This window comes from Arachis ipaensis, chromosome B10, assembly GCF_000816755.2.
Source record: "Arachis ipaensis cultivar K30076 chromosome B10, Araip1.1, whole genome shotgun sequence".
NCBI lineage: Eukaryota > Viridiplantae > Streptophyta > Magnoliopsida > Fabales > Fabaceae > Arachis > Arachis ipaensis.
This window is the reverse complement of record NC_029794.2, coordinates 39,648,098-39,664,360: the sequence shown is the minus strand read 5'-3', so window position 1 is coordinate 39,664,360 and position 16,263 is coordinate 39,648,098. Positions and strand designations below refer to the sequence as shown.

Below are 16,263 nucleotides of genomic sequence, written 5' to 3'. Positions count from 1 at the left end.
GCAAAAGAACAATGTGTAAGTACTGAAAAATAAAAATAAAAATAAAAATAAAAATACAGAAAAATAAACAAAATAAGATAGAAGAGTCTGTAGAGGTTCACCAAAAAGATAAGCCAGGGATGGCGACCTCCCCACACTTAAAATATAGAATTGTCCTCGATGCTCACTCAAGCTGGGCGTGAAGAAGTGTCATCACCGGACGGATGGGCTGCTGGTGTCTCTGTTGTGGCCTGGGGGTCTACAGTCTCTATGAGTATAGTGGGATCTGTCTGATGCAGTAGAGGTGCTAACTGGAGAGGGATCTCCGGGTCTGCGGCCTGGATCTGGTGAGGCTCCTCATGCTGTGGCGCAGCCTGCTCTGGTCCTCCCTGCTCGGCCTGGGAAGGTGCCTCCTCCTCATGCTCGTCCGCCTCCTCCTCAGATGGCTCTGATGGTGTGTCGGGCTCAGAGGGAATGTCATGGTGGCCAGTGCGGAGCAACAACTTTAAATGCTCATAGCGTCGCTTGTTGCGACACTCAGATCTCGCATATCGCCGCTGGTTGTGGCACTCCATCTGGTCTAGCCGCTGAAAAAGGCGGTGCACGAGGTGGTAAATGGGCTCTGAGGTAGGTGGAGGTACAGTGGTGGTAGCTGGTGCAGCAGTGGATAAAGAAGAGGCAGCTGAAGGTGTGGCTGCCTCATCAAAAACGGTGAGGAATGGGGTTCTGTGACCTAAAGCCTGAAACTTCCTGCAGTGAGGGATAATCTTCTTGCAGTCTCATCAGCAAGCTCCCAAGGCACGTCAGCTTGACGGCCTAGCTGGGTGATCAGATAAGGGAAAGGAAGGGTGCCTCTGACATGGACCCTGGCCATGTAATGCCTGATGAAACGTGGAAGATACAGGTCCTTACCCTCCATCACACACCAGATGACGGTGATCATAGCAGCGGGCAGCTCTGTCTCATGAGTGCTCGGCATCACATAGTTGCTCAAAATCTGGTGCCAGAGAGCCTCATCATTCAGATATATCAGCTTGATCCCCTTAGGCATCAATGTGTTCTTACCCATGACCCAAGGGATAGTAGGATCAAGGGCTATTCTCTACTTGACAGCTTCCCAGTCAAATCTCATAAATCTCATATCCTCTTCAGCTTTTTGGTAACCATCAGGTTGATCTGACTTAGGCTGAAAGTGGAGGATGTCCTCAATAGCTTCCTCAGTGACCAAAATCTGTTTTCCTCTGAGGTTCACTGCATGCAGGGAAGTCTTGAAATAGTTACAGTAAAATTCTCTGACCCAGGAAGCATTGACCTCTGTCAAGTTTCTTTCCAAGAAGAACCAGCCTCTCTGTTTTATCTGTTCGGAGGTGTACTACTGTAGTTCTTCTGGAATTTTTAGAGTTCTTTCTAGGTACAGGTTCCTGGAAGTGGCAAACACTGGATACTTAAGCTCACAGTATCTGTTTACAAATTTAACTGGATCTGTGGCAGTAAGGAGCTGGTCAGCCTTCTCCTGCGGGGTAAAGTGCTTTTTTTGCCAGGAGTCGTCATGCAAGATGTCAAGGATGGACATAGAGGATTCGCCTCTTTTCCTTTTACCAGTGGTTGCTTTGCCTTTTCCTTTGCGTTGAGGGTCAGACATCCTGAAATGCAGAAATTCCAGGATATAATTGAAGAACAAAAGCAGGAAAGCAAGTAGGCAAATAGGATAATAGCAATATAAGCACATAGTGGCAAAAGAGCAGTAGCTAAAGTTATAGCCATTTGAGTGCGAAGAGGTCAGGCTGGACAGCTTAGTAATTTCTCCAACTTCTTGCATTCCTTCCACTTTTGCATGCTTCCTTTCCATCCTCTGAGCCATTACTGCCCTATAAATTCTGAAATCACTTAACACACATATCAAGGCATCTAATGGTAATAGGAGAGGATTAAACATAGGGAACTTAAGGCCAAAGAAGCATGTTTTCAATCAAAGCACATAATTAGGAAGGCAAATGTAAAACCATGCAAATAGTATGAATAAGTGGGTAAAGAGTTGATAAAAACCACTCAATTGAGCACAAGATAAACCATAAAATAGTGGTTTATCAAAAGGCGAATTGTATCACTAGATTAACGAATTCCGCTCTAGGCTATTCAGTATACGAAGTTGGAGAACAAGTTTCCAGCTCAATATTCAACAAGTTTGTGGTTACTTACGACTCAGTAGTGGCCGAGGTAAAATGTCAATGCTTATTATTTGAGTCAAGAGGGATATTGTGCCGTCACGTACTAAGTGTGTTAAGCTTTGAACGAGTAAGCCAAGTGTCATCGAGATATATATTGGAACGATGGAGCAAGAAGGTAAAGAGGAGACACACACACATCAAGAGCAGCCACGACGAGCCATTGTTGGAGCCAAGAAGCAAGAGGTTTGACGAATTAGTTTTTTGTTTGCAAAATATTTGTGAATTTAAATCAAAATCAGACGAGTTGACTACCATTCTGCACCGTGCGTACGATAAGGTCATGGTTGAGATGGAAGAATTGAAAGCCAAAAGGAAGGGGACATGTTCGTTATCTCATGAAGACGCCAACTTGGAATCCGTTAACGAGCTTCAAAGCCCTCCAAGGATTCGAACAAGAGGACGTCCAAAAAATAGGCTAGGTTCAAAGTTGGACAAACAGATTGCAAATGCCTCAAAGAAGAAGAAAACAAAAGATCTAAACAAGGTAAAAGTGATGTTGTTTAAACTTGTGGTGATTGATTTTAATTTTCTTGTTAATATTTTTGCTAATATGTGAGTTTATTATATCCAGTTAAACCTTTTTGATGCTGCATCAGTGGTGCATCCAAATTCCAGCCAATATCAAGGACGCGTTATGAATTATCAGTTCAGGGAACCAGCAGCAGTGGATAGTTTTTTGGGTGTTTAGTTATAGAATATGGGTGTAAACCTTAGTTTTTTAGGTGTATTTTTGAATTTTCTTGTGTTTGACATATATATATATATATCAGAATCTGCTGTTTATGTTATAAATTATTGTTTGTTTTTTATTAGGGTTTAGGGTTTAGGATTTTAGGGTTTAGGGTTTATGATTTTAGGGGTTTAGGGATAAAGCATCAGGGGATAGAAGTCTGGTGTATATTTAACTTTCCTTGGGTGTAAAATGAGATCTTATGGGTGTAAAAATCAATAATTTGGGTGTATAGTAGGTTGGGTGGTTTAGGGTTTAGGGTTTAGGTTTTAGGGTTTAGGGTTTAGGTTTTTAAGGTTTAGTGTTTAGGGTTTTGGTTTTTGGGTTTTGGGTTTAGGTTTTTAGGGTTTAGGGTTTTAGGGTGTAGGGTTTAGGGTTTATGGTTTAGGGTTTTAGGGATAAATCATCAGGGGGTAGATGTTTGGGTGTATATTCAACTTTCTTTCGGTGTAAAATGTCAGGTTATGGGTGTATATTTGGTTTGATGTTTTTCTTCATATTATAGTACCTGTAAATCAGACATTTTGAATACAGCAGAGAGAGTTTAATTATGAAAAAAATTTTTACTTATAATCGGATCAAATATATTTACAGCATGTGTTCAATTTCTTACAAGACTATATAACAGTTACATTAATCAGTGTCAATATCATTAGAATCTATCTGACAATATGGACTCAATAACAATGAGGATGGCCTGGACAGTCTTATTGCTACTACAAGAAGCACCGTTAAAATTGACGGCCAAATCGACGGTAAAGTTGTCGATAATATTAAAAATCAACGGCAAAATCGATGGCGAAAGCGATCGCTTATAAGCTTGTCGATTTTTCAAAAATCCAATAAAATCGACGGATTGGGAGGTTGTCGATAATATGAATTTTGGATTTTTACATATTTATTAAAAGCGACACCCTGCCTGTCGATAATATTATCAAAAAGCGACGTTCGCTTCATCGATATGTGATTTATTAAAATCGACAGCCTATCCATCGATATAATTATTAAATATCAACAAGAATGGCGTCGACTTATTAAATTAAAAAAGGGATAACATTTCCGTCGATTTTTAGGAGTAACAAAAAATGCAATGACAATGCTGATATCTAATTAATAATTATACAGGGCAATTGCTTATACATAATATATAGAAACAGAAGCTACATTCCACTACACAATAAATTATCTAGCTTCTTAAGAAGCATATTTTAAAACACTCAAAACAAGCACTAATGTAACCATGTATCCAAGCACAGATAACTTATTCATAAGTCTATTTATCAAAATATATACTACCATATGAGTCGTTACATGGATCAATTATCGATTGACACCATGAACTTTCAGTAATAACTTTTAACTTAAACATGAGAACTCTAAAATGCCATCCTCATCTCCACGCCCTTGATTTTGATCCATTGATGTTAGTTCTTGATGTGAGGAAAACTGGACATAAACATTCCTCCCCCTAGAGTAAAACAAAAGAACTAGATTGTTTAGGAACTCACACAATCAATAGAAAAGAAAAGTACATAACATACCATAATACCAAATTATCAGAACAATAGTTAAGGCAACAACAAATTAAAGACAGGAGGAATAAATAAGCTAAGTCTGTGCATACCTTATGGTTGGCTGAACATTTGCATAAAATTGTAAAGCATTAATGGCTGAAGTAACATATTGCATTTGGACAAGAGACTGAAATAAGTAGCAGATTAACAAAAAAAAGATAAAATAAAGCACCCTTAAATTTCTGAAGGAAAACCAAAAGTCTCATTTTGAGGCATGAATTTAAAAAGGAAAGCTTGATGAAGCCTTCAATGTAGAATTAGTTTTATTATCTTCAATGTGAGCTTGATGAAGCCTTCAAGCATTTTAATTTAGCTTGCAATCATTGGCCTCTTACCTTTAATTAACATGGATCATATATGTTGCTATTGCCATGTATTGTAACGGCTCTAGAATTGCCATTAAGAAACAATTGTTATAGTACTATGGTAGAAAAGACATTATACTAACTTATCCCTAAATTTAGGACAGCAAAGATGTAACCTGTAGCAGATCCCAGTGATACTCTTTTAGCATGTAGGGTATTTCTTTCACAAAAAAATTTATCCATAACAATTATTACAAAAGAATCCAAGAATCAGCTTCAAAAGAAGTTAGAAACAGTTAAATCCTGGCAGGTCCAATTTTATTCTTCAATTTCCAAAAGAAAAGAAAAGATCAATGGAATGTCAAATGAAATCAATGACTTGGAGCTGAAACTGAAAGCCCTATATGAGAAGAAGGACAAGTTAGAATCCACTGTGAAACTTTGTGAGGTTGAAACTCTCAGCATCAATAGGAAAGCTGCCACTTGGGTGAAAGAAAGCGAAGAGGTTGGTAGCAAACTCAAAGCTTCAGAGTCTGCCTTCAGAAATGCTGAATCATCAAAATAGAATTATGAGAGGAAGTTAATTGAATTGAAAAGAGCTCTTGGTAACATTAAACATTAGAATTTTCTTCATTTTGTAATTATTCCTGGATTGGTCTTAATTATAACTGTGAGCTGAGGTGTCTAGTTTGTTAGAGTGACAAAATGTCATAAAAGCAATAATGGAACCAGAGAGAATCATCCAAAATATTAGTGGAACTTTATCTGGAGTTTCTCAATTTTATCAATATACAGTTCATTCATCCTTACGAATCTCAGTCCTACTCATTGCTTCTCAATTCCTTCATAATTCTAGTTTATCAATCAAATAAACTTCTTACACATTCTGAACCTTACAACAAGCGTTTTCTCTTAGAATATGTAGAACTTGATCAGGATCAAGAAAATTTAATAATGGTTGAGCAAGCTTGAAGCTTCTCTCTTTGAAGTTTGAACAGTACTTGTAAGTAGGCTAATGGCTATTTGCATTTCTTGTTGCTCCATCTTTGGAAATCAACACTCTCATGCCCAAACTTTTTGTCCATTCACACTTCACAATTCATTCAAATAAGGTATACTAGCAATAATCGTTATCTAGAAAAAGCTTTAAAAGAACTAGGTCTAAAGTTAGAGACAGAGAGAAAGAGAGAGAGTAACTGATTTTTGTAATCCTAAAAATGATAAAAAAAAATTAATAAAGAATGAAACTGCAGAGAGAGAAAGAGAGATAGTAACTGATTTTTGTTGAGTACCTTCTGCGCAACCGCAAAATTGATCCAACGCCATTAACGACAGCTCACACGTTCTTCTTTCTTTTGAATCAAGAAGCACTTTGACGATCACGGACATCACGCCAGCTTCCACTACTTTGATTCTGTTTCTTTCCCATGGATAGAGCTCAACCACCAGCTTCAATGCCGCCTTATGAGCCTGCTGTGGTCGCGTACCACTCTCGTGATTTCAAACAATATTCGGTTTTCACGCTGATCAACTGGATCGGATTTGAAACCGTAAATGCCGATTTCAAAAGCAGTGTTGCGTACGCTCTTGATTGGCAGCTCCCAAGCTTCAACGCTTGCAGCAACGATTCAAGGAACTGAAGGCACTCATTGTTGATTAGCTTCTTGATCTGATTTTCTGAGAGATCAAGTTGAAACAAGATCTCAATCGCAGTTTCAGTCAGATCTCGTAGTTCTTCTTCGGCACTATTGTTCTTCTTCATCATGATTGTAGCTAAGAACTCTATTATGTTGCACCTAAAGATATTTATAACGAGAGAGACAACGACACTAGTGTACTGGAGCGAAGACGGCGGGTGCGGGAGCAGCGGAGCAAAGACGGCACAGCGGCAGTGGAGAGAGAAGGTTGGTGAAATGGCGGAGGTGAAATGGAGAAGGTGAGTTGGTTAATTTCTATGGGAAAATGTGGGTGAAACTAGGGACGCGGGAAGCAATCGCTGGTGTAAGTTTTTATTGATTAAAATAGACGGCAGCTACGCTAATTTTAGTTAAAACAAAAATCAACCTCTTAACCTTCTATTTTATAAAAAAATTTATACCATGCATTTACTTTCAAAGAGAAATTTTAACCGTTTAAATTTATCAACAGCGACAAATGTCGATATTAGAAATATTAAAATAAACAATACATCCGTCGATTTTAAAAAAAAATATAAGATCTTTAACATAATAGACGACCCAGTCGTCGATTTTAATATTTTATTTTAAATAATTATTTTTTTATTTTATCGACGACAAGCCGTCGATAAATATCGATAGAAAATACATCTGTCGATTTTGAGCGTCCATAATTACAATGTTTTTTATAGTGTGCATCACTTCTCCTAATGGCTTCAGCCTTGTCTTGATTCATTTCATGAAATAGAATCCGGGAAGCATATTCTACTCTATAGTGGTCCACCTCGTCCTGAAGTTTAAAAGAATATTTTTTTTAGTCAACTATGTTAATTTAGTAAGGTAATATAGAGTTATTTAGTTTTTAAACACAATTACCTGGGTCCAGTTGTCTCACTCATACTTTCCCCTTTTAACGTTTTCGGGCTGAATTATCTCAAGCCACTTCATTACATATATAGCACAGTCATAGCTGAAAAACAAGAAATAAATTAGCAAATTACATCTAGGAAAGTTTAATTTTCAGATTAAAAGATTTATACCTTGTCTTTTGGCCTGAGATATTAATGTATGGTGTATGAATTCCGTGATCATTTTTCTTCAGAGGTGCCCCCAGCATATACTCTTATTCTTGAAATTACATGTCCCTTAAAACACAAAATAAATCAATAATATATGAATAAATTCAATAAAGGAATATAAACAAAGGAGCACAAACCTACACCTTATATTGAACAGAAATACACCCAAATATTAAAATACATAACACAGAACCAACTTACAGCAAATATATTTATGTTCTTTCTTTCATTGGCTGGACAAGTCTTGTGATATGGGTCGAGTATAAAAGATTTTTTTTTTCTCTTGTATCATCCACCCATAACCACCAATGTTGTGAATGGCAAATAGGTGCAAAAATCTGAAGTATGTCCATATTGAACAGTCTTTTAATTTATTTGGCACATAAGTAAAAAATGTTAATAAGAAGATTTAGAAACGAAAACTTACATAACGATGCGATGCTAAGTTTTTTAAGGTCAAAGAAGGGTATAAACATTGGGTAGTCTTCCACCCTAAATGGCTTATTGATTTTAGGCTGTAAGAATACCCCTTCTGGATGATTTGCAATGGTCATGTTCTGCAACAATTGTGAAACACCAAATGAATACAGAAAATACACCCAAACGAATGAAAAAAATACACCTAAACGAATACAGAAAATACACCCAAATGAATACAGAAAACACACCCAAACAAATACATAAAATACACCCAAACGAATGCAGAAAATACACCCAAGATTTGTTGAAGTACCACTTACCACAATATCAGGGGAGAAACAGTATATTTCTTCTTGAAACATTTTAATGTTTTGCTGGTTAAGGATGAGGTATATGGCAAAGACAATCTAGAAATAAAAGCCCAAATCAATTTTACATAAATCGATATTGTATTTACTTTTCATGATAAAATCATTAATGTTATTCTAATATTACCTCAGCTTCTATATGTGTATCAGCTTGGAGAGATGCGAAGTGAATTTTTGAGATAATGTGTTTATCTTGGGCATTGAGTGTGCACACGGTGTCATACTCATTAGTATTTCCATCTGTGTATGTTTTCACATGTGTGGCCCAGATGTAGCATTTCTCTTTCATTTCAGCACTCATTTCATTTGTCCTCGCAGGAGTTTCAAACTTTTCAAAACTTTCTTCACCACTTTGCTTATGAATAGGTGGAGTTTTACCTTCTGTTTTCACCCCACTGCCTGCAATTTTTCCCACCAGCTTCCCTAACTGTTCTATTAGTTTTGGCGTTTCAGGAGTTTTCGCCCTCTGTCCCCCTCTTGCATTGCTGCACTCTCTTGCGTTGTTGCTTCTTCTTGGCTTGAATCAGTCAAGTCGAGGCTGAATGATGGCATCGGACCTTGTTTAGGAATGTACGATGCTGTCCGTGCTATCATCATCGGTGCAACAGCATCTTCTGGGGCTGGATTACTGCGTGATGAGATATAACATAATATAAGAATAAGAATAAATGAATGATATTGAAAACAAAATTTTACTCTACTGAACTTACACTTTAAATGGAGCTGGTGGAAGCGTGGGTGTGCTTTGTTCAGTTTTTGGCGGTGGTTCTGGAGTGCTGCAGTGTTACAGAACAATTGTGAGGATATACACCCCAACAAGGACAATATACACCCAAACAATAAACAAATACACTCAAAGATTACAGAAAATACACCAAACGAATACACACAATACACCCAAATGAATACAGAAAATACAAAAAATACAGACAAATGATTACAGAAAATAGACCCAAATGAATACAGAAAATACACCCAAACGAATACAGACAATACACCCAAACAAATACAGAAAATACACCCAAATGAATACACCCTAACAAGAACAATATACACCCAAATAATAAACAAATACACCCCAAGATTATTCTTGATCTTTTTGTAGTTTCTTCATTAACTTTTTCACTTGGAGACTTTGCAGGGGTTGGTTCAATTTCTGACACAAGGGTTGGTTCAATTTCTAGCACAGTAGTTGATTGGGACAGTGGTAGACAAACTTGAATCGGAACTCTAAACAAGAAGAAAAATAAAAGGTTAACAAAGCCCGTGAAAGTAAAATGGTTATAAGGTTGAAATTTTCTTGAAAAACTCACATTGAAAGCGCTTCGGTTTGTGACTGTGTCTCTACCCGCAAGACCATCATGTTCTCTTCAACTAGACTCAACCTGAAATACACCCAAAGAAAGTCAAAAATACACCCGAAGCATTCAAAAGAAAGACAGGCTTTGTTTTTTAGAACTTACATAGTTCCAGTTTTGGCTTTTTTTCCTGCCTTTTTTTTCTCGAATAAAACATTAAAAGGCTTTTTTTCTAAAAAAAATATATAAAGAATTAGAAGCAGAAGGTAATAAAAGATAAAAGCAACCGGTATTAGAAAGAGAAATTACATGCTCTCCACCGGTTTGTTTACGCTACTTTGATCTGTGTGTCCTTGAGACAAATGATCATCACTTCCTAAGTTTACCTCCGGTATTCTAAACATAGAGTAGATATTATTCAGTAAAAATACCATACTGTTAAATCAGGATAACAAGATTTATCAAATAAAGGTTCTTACGTTTCAAATGAGACATAGTGACCTTCTGTCGATCGCAGGTCAGCTTCCTTCTCCCTGGCAAACCAGAAACAATTATTAGCAAAGAAAACACCTTAAAATCGGAAATATACACCCCAACAAGACATATCCCTGTGCAGCAGATTTTTCATTGTTTTTCTTCTTCCTAGATTCTCTTAAGATTTCTTCTAATTCTTCAGTTTCAATTTCAGATCTAATAGTACATGCATAAAAGAACATGTTAACAAATATAATTTTGATGATAAACGGTAATATAGCTTACAAAGTACTCTACCTATGATAAGATTGAGCTTGTTCAGGAGATGAATCCTCAACAATGACCTTTTTTTTTTCGATTGTGTCCTAAAAAAAAAAACAAGTATGAATCAGAAATACAAAATAAAATTAATGCAATATATACATTTGATCATCTAAGAAATTTGCGCGTAGCACGGGTCTTACACTAAGAAATTTAACATTTCAATATTTTTGTTAAATAAATTTTATTTTTATGAGTTCATGATTGAATTTATTTTTTTTAAAGGCTAAAAATAATACCAGCCTTAATTTGTATTTTTTTTTATAAATGAGTTGTGAAAGTGCACTTGGCAGTTGAGCACCCCTTAGCTTGTTTCCTTAACGGTTAACAACGTCAACGTTATTTGCTTTTTCCCAAACACAACAACCAAAACGAAAGCTTCATCACAAAATTCCGAAAGTCGTGCTTCCATGCCTTTATTCCATTCCATTCTCTTGATCCATATTGAAAACAATCCTTCATGTATGTGCAAACTGCAAAATCACCATCACTATACTAATTACTATACACTCTCTATTATCAAATCTTAATTTCTTTTTCTGCTTAGTTACCAGTTGCCATGCTTTCCTGAGAAATATTTTCATTTTCCCAAGAAAATAAATAATAACAGAAAAGAAGAAAAGAAATGTCGGACGCTTTGATCAATGGATTGGCCGGAGCTGGGGGAGGGATCATTTCTCAGCTCATAACATACCCCCTTTTAACTGTGCGAATTTGGTTTCAAAAACTGATCCTCTCGTGAAAATTTTCAAGTGGGTTTTCTCTTAAGACGTGAAAGATTTGAATTTTTATAATTATTTTTTCTGGTGTGATCTGCAGTTAAACACTCGCCAACAAACCGACCGTGATGTAAAGAAAATCAAGAGTAAAGTTGGAACCCTCGAACAAATGTGCCAGGTCCTTTTTTCTGTCTTTATTTCAGCTTGAATCATAATGCCATAGTGTAACTTTTTTTTAGCTAAATAATGTATTTTATGAAAGGAAGAAAGTGGGGTTCGTGATTGTTGGGAAAAAAAATATTGATATAGGTTGTGAAGGAAGAAGGGTGGGAACGATTGTATGGAGGGTTGATACCATCACTAGTTGGTACTGCTGCATCTCAGGTGAGCTTATTTCAGCTTATTATGTTTGGAGATTTTTTATTTTTTGTATCAGACACCTCTTCTTGTGTAATTGTAACTGTTGTTGATGTTGCTGCAAGATTTTCTAAGGTGATCTCACACTCCCTCTAATGGTGGAGAGGTGTGTCAGTTCGGTATACAAGAAAAAATGAGTGTATAAAACATTGCTGCTATTTGTTTACTTTGTTGATCAATATTGATATTTCCTAATTTCTAAACAAAGAATTTTTTTTTTAATTTACAAGTTAGGAAGGAGATTAGGATGATGTTTAGGAAATATATATCACACTATTTGTTGATATATTTCATTTTTGTGCTAAATGAATGGGAAAATTAGATTGAAAATAAACTCCAAAGTGATATTGGAGATTGACCGCGTACACTAAAATAGTCTTTGATATCCCAATTACATTAATTACGTCCCAGAGATAGGCAAAAATATACTATACTAGTCCTTAATAGCATGATGAGTCACTTATAGAAAAGGGTCGAAGGACTAATACGGTGTAATTTTGCCAATCTCAAATAAGTAGAAGTTTAGCTTGGTGAATAGTGTGTTGAAATGTTTATCTCATAGAAGGCCAACAGGGTAGCCTATAATGATCATCTTCCAATTTTTCTTCTTATGTTAGTGGTAAAAGATTATCCTTTGACATTTTATTAAGATGGATAAGGAAACTTTAGAGACTTATTGAATATAACTATTGACATACTTTACTTATTTGTTTGATTCAGAATGAACTATGGAAGTTTTCCAACTAGCCATGATTGCTGCATCATGTATTTTTATAGCAACATGTTCAATGTTTTTCTTTGAATTTCATATTGGTTTAGTTTCTCACAAATTTTATGGTACAGGGTGTTTATTATTATTTCTATCAAATATTCAGGAACAGAGCCGAAGAAGCTGCACTAACACAAAAAAAGATTGGCATCAGTGATGGATCAGTTGGAATGCTATCCTCTCTTTTTATTGCTGCTTTATCTGGGTACTTTTCTTCTGCCCAGAAAAGATCCCCTATGGTTATAGTTTGTTTTAGTTTTCTTATAATTCAATCATATGCTTTGTGAAGTGTTGTTGATTTGACCTTCCAACATCATGTTAGTGAAAATCAATGATTAGATAATATGATCTCAATGACTTAATTCTTTTATTTTATTTTTGGTAGGTCTCTTAATGTGCTTTTGACGAATCCTATATGGGTTGTTGTCACCCGTATGCAGGTAATTTAGTTACATGATAACATTGTTTTAAAGAGAAGGAATCATGGAAAGAAATGATTTCTTACATTGAACTTGATTATTATTGTTTTTGTCTTTTCAATTTTTGTGGAAAACCACTTTTTACTATGCAGACACAAAGAAAAGAGTCAAATAAGAAAGATCCTGACCTGGGATTGTTAATTGTTGGTGGTGAAGAAAGCGTTCCTCTTCCTGCAGATAAGCCTCTTCCATATGACACTAAACATGTGGTAGGTAAATTCTTTATCAGTGATCTCTTTGTGATATTCGAACAAATAGACCAAGACAATTGTGATTATTATTGATTTGTTAAGTATATCATCACCCTTGAAAGATTAACTTTGTTGGAAAAAAGACCATTCAAACATTAATAATGATCATCCGACACTTGAAGGGTTAATATGTTTTGTTTTAGTTTTGACTAAACACCATCATATGTCAACGTGTAATATACCATAGTTACATGTTTCACCAATTAGATGACGTGTCACGTACTAATTTATACGTACCAATTTACAATTTATCTGCGTATCAGAACATCATAAGTATATTTTTTATATAATATTTTACATGTGGCATACTGCGTATCGATTCCCATACCATAACGCAACGTACTAATATGTGTTTGCAGATACAAGAAGTCTATGAAGAAGGTGGAATCCTTGGTTTCTGGAATGGTGTGTTACCATCATTGATCATGGTACGTTCGAAAATAAATTCTTTCATTATCATCACATGAACTATTATTGATTGTTTTTCACTAATTGCAGGTATGCAACCCTTCCATTCAGTTCATGCTGTATGAAACCATGTTATTAAAGATGAAAAGAAGACCTTATGGGAATAAGAAGGGTAGAAATGGGGTAACTGCATTTGAGGTATTATTCTCATTTTGCTTCTCTAGGTATATCACTTCCAACTGATATCATATTCACACCTTCCTTCCCTTATTTGCTTTTGATTGTTTACAACATTTGTCAGACTAAGATTCCCTTATGGCACTAGATATTTCTTCTTGGAGCTTTGGCTAAGCTTGGAGCTACTGTTGTAATTTATCCTCTTCTAGTTCTCAAGGTATATTTTATTATCTTTCTCAACATGTTGGTTTGAATTGGCTAAATATGATCCTTAAAAAAGAATGAAATTACTTATTAGTCTCTAATTGTCTGAGTTAAGTCTTGATTTAATCTCTAATATTTTAAATGTCATATTCTTATCCTAAATCTTTATATCGTCCTATTTTTGTCTTCTAGACAATATTAAAATTTTTTCTTTCAAAAATACATTTTTTTTGTCTTTTTTATTCTCAAATTACTAGAACCATTGCTACAACTACTATAATTATGATTGTGTTCGTTACCAAAAAGAAGATGATAATCAAAGAAATGATATGTTAAAAGAAAAATTTTTAATTTTGACCAAAGCACTAAAATAGGATAAAATAAGACGTATATGACAAAAATAAGATGTTTCCAATACAAGGAACGAAATTAAGACGTAGCTCAAATATTAAGAACTAAAACAGTAATCTGCTGAAGTATCTTTGCTTGGGCTGTGTGATGGGTTGAGTTGTGTTTTGGTTCCACCATTATTCAAGATAAGTAAGGAATGCTTTTTTCGTTTCTATTCCCACTTGTATGTTCTTACAGTCAAGGCTTCAAGCTAAACAGGATAAAACAGGGGACAACAGGCACCATTATACAGGTTTGAGTTATGCCAATCTTCTCTTATAAATGCATGCCATAATCCAATTGTGTGTTAGATTTCTTGTCCTTTGATCTTGTTTTGTCAATGAAGACACGACAGTATTAAGATCAACGGAGACATATCCCCAACTTTAAATGCTTTTAGTTCCTATAGAAAAAATTTGGTCCCCCAATGTTGTAAGGAAACAACATCTAGTAATACCCCAAACCTTTAATCATCAAATTAGTCCCCAAACTTTAATTTCGTTAGACATCACATCAGATTGTTCATCTATATAAAAAGACTAATCCGAAAATGTTAAAAATTATTAGGGACTGGTATGTCTTTATTAAATAACGATAGGAACTGAGCTATCAAACTTCTTATCAAAGTTTGACATGAGAATTGATATGTCTAACCAGGAGCGGAGCTAGATAAAATAGAAAGGGACTAAAAATATTTACACAACAAAATTTTAAGGGGGGCTAAACTGAAATTTACATATAATCTATATGTAAAAATTAAAATTACGGGGGGTCATTGCCCGCTTCCTCACTATGTGGCTCCGCCCCTGTGTCTAACAACATAAAAGGTTAGAGATTGATTTAGTGAATAAAATTTGTTAAGGGACACAACATAAAAGGTTAGAGATTGATTTAGTGAATAAAATTTGTTAAGGATTAAATTGTTCGACTAAAAATTCTTTGAAGACTCATTTTGGGATATTACTTAACAAAATCTCTAGTACTCATAAGGAGTAGATATGTATAAAATATTTGCTTTCCTCTCTGAAGTTGCAAAATCTTTGAAATTCAGGCACATGGGATGCAATTGTTAAGATGATAAACTATGAAGGGATCTATGGATTCTACAAAGGCATGGGCACTAAAATTGTACAAAGTGTTCTAGCTGCTGCTGTTTTGTTCATGATGAAGGAAGAACTCGTTAAAGGCGTTCAATCCTTTCTAGCTAAAGATGGATCTAACGCTGTAAAGCGAAAAGAATGATGATCGATCAAGAGTGAAAACTCGAGTGAAGACCATTAGCATCATTAGAACTTCTCACTAGGATGAAAAAGCTATCACTAGAGTTTTTCTCTAGATTTATATTTTCATGAACGTTATTTAGTTCATAGGAAATAGTGTATGTCATGTGTGTGACCCTTTCTTTAGGTCATACATTACACCGCTCTTTTTCAAACTATGCATTAACCGCACATGATGCTTGTGCATTTGGTTGTCCTTATATATAGAGAGAGAGCGCACGCAAAGTCATGAGGACAAATACTCTTACATTGGTGTAATTGAAATGATAGGGATGAAACTTATCTGTGCTTCAATGGATTCTTGAATGTTTGTAGCATTGGTAGTGCATGAATGTAGGGATCAAGTTTTGAATATGAACTTCATCCCTCTTTATGCATGAAGGTTTTCAGTGTGATAAACTGCCATAAACAATTTATAATAATTTTCGCTTTGATCTTTTTTTTTTTAATAGTGAATATTTTTGTACATATTTTTATTTGTACAAATTGTATTATTGTAGAGATTTTTAAGTTTTATTGAACTGACTATTAGGCAGTCGAAATATATAGTGAACAAATTAATAGAATTAGATTGTAATTTAAAAATGATTTTTTTTTCTTTGTTTTAGAATGTGTGATTTCATATCATATAAGATATTTTTTACACATTCTTTTAGTGTCAGTTAGCTTAAATGATATGAGATCATACTTTGCAAGAGTAATTGAAACGAAAAAACA

General features: G+C 35.2%; 2 protein-coding genes and 3 long non-coding RNA genes across 6 annotated transcripts; 1 reads left to right on the top strand and 4 right to left on the bottom strand.

Moving 5' to 3' along the window:
• Positions 4,055–4,859, bottom strand: LOC110267672. Its single transcript, XR_002355539.1, has 2 exons — positions 4,562–4,859; positions 4,055–4,405 (listed from the first exon to the last, which is right to left on the bottom strand). It is a non-coding gene; the product is annotated as an uncharacterized LOC110267672 (long non-coding RNA).
• LOC110267676 lies at positions 7,227–7,999 on the bottom strand. The gene is made up of 3 exons (XR_002355546.1): positions 7,533–7,999; positions 7,369–7,462; positions 7,227–7,282 (listed from the first exon to the last, which is right to left on the bottom strand). It is a non-coding gene; the product is annotated as an uncharacterized LOC110267676 (long non-coding RNA).
• LOC110267677 lies at positions 8,312–9,190 on the bottom strand. The gene is made up of 3 exons (XR_002355547.1): positions 9,070–9,190; positions 8,487–8,979; positions 8,312–8,398 (listed from the first exon to the last, which is right to left on the bottom strand). It is a non-coding gene; the product is annotated as an uncharacterized LOC110267677 (long non-coding RNA).
• LOC110268409 lies at positions 9,732–10,914 on the bottom strand. Its single transcript, XM_021114538.1, has 6 exons — positions 10,820–10,914; positions 10,476–10,496; positions 10,264–10,347; positions 10,137–10,190; positions 9,967–10,053; positions 9,732–9,889 (listed from the first exon to the last, which is right to left on the bottom strand). The coding sequence occupies exons 1-6, from the start codon at positions 10,912–10,914 to the stop codon at positions 9,874–9,876; spliced, it is 357 nt and encodes a 118-aa protein (XP_020970197.1). The 3' UTR covers positions 9,732–9,873.
• LOC107621614 (peroxisomal nicotinamide adenine dinucleotide carrier-like) lies at positions 10,758–15,927 on the top strand. 2 transcript variants are annotated; one of them, XM_021113494.1, is made up of 11 exons: positions 10,758–10,914; positions 11,272–11,349; positions 11,481–11,555; positions 12,432–12,562; positions 12,743–12,797; positions 12,929–13,045; positions 13,447–13,515; positions 13,586–13,693; positions 13,821–13,889; positions 14,465–14,519; positions 15,318–15,927. In XM_021113494.1, the coding sequence occupies exons 2-11, from the start codon at positions 11,341–11,343 to the stop codon at positions 15,506–15,508; spliced, it is 879 nt and encodes a 292-aa protein (XP_020969153.1). In that variant the 5' UTR covers positions 10,758–10,914; positions 11,272–11,340; the 3' UTR covers positions 15,509–15,927. The 2 variants fall into 2 exon arrangements, with proteins under 2 accessions (XP_020969153.1, XP_016179136.1); XM_016323650.2 differs by having other exon boundaries at positions 10,758–11,158.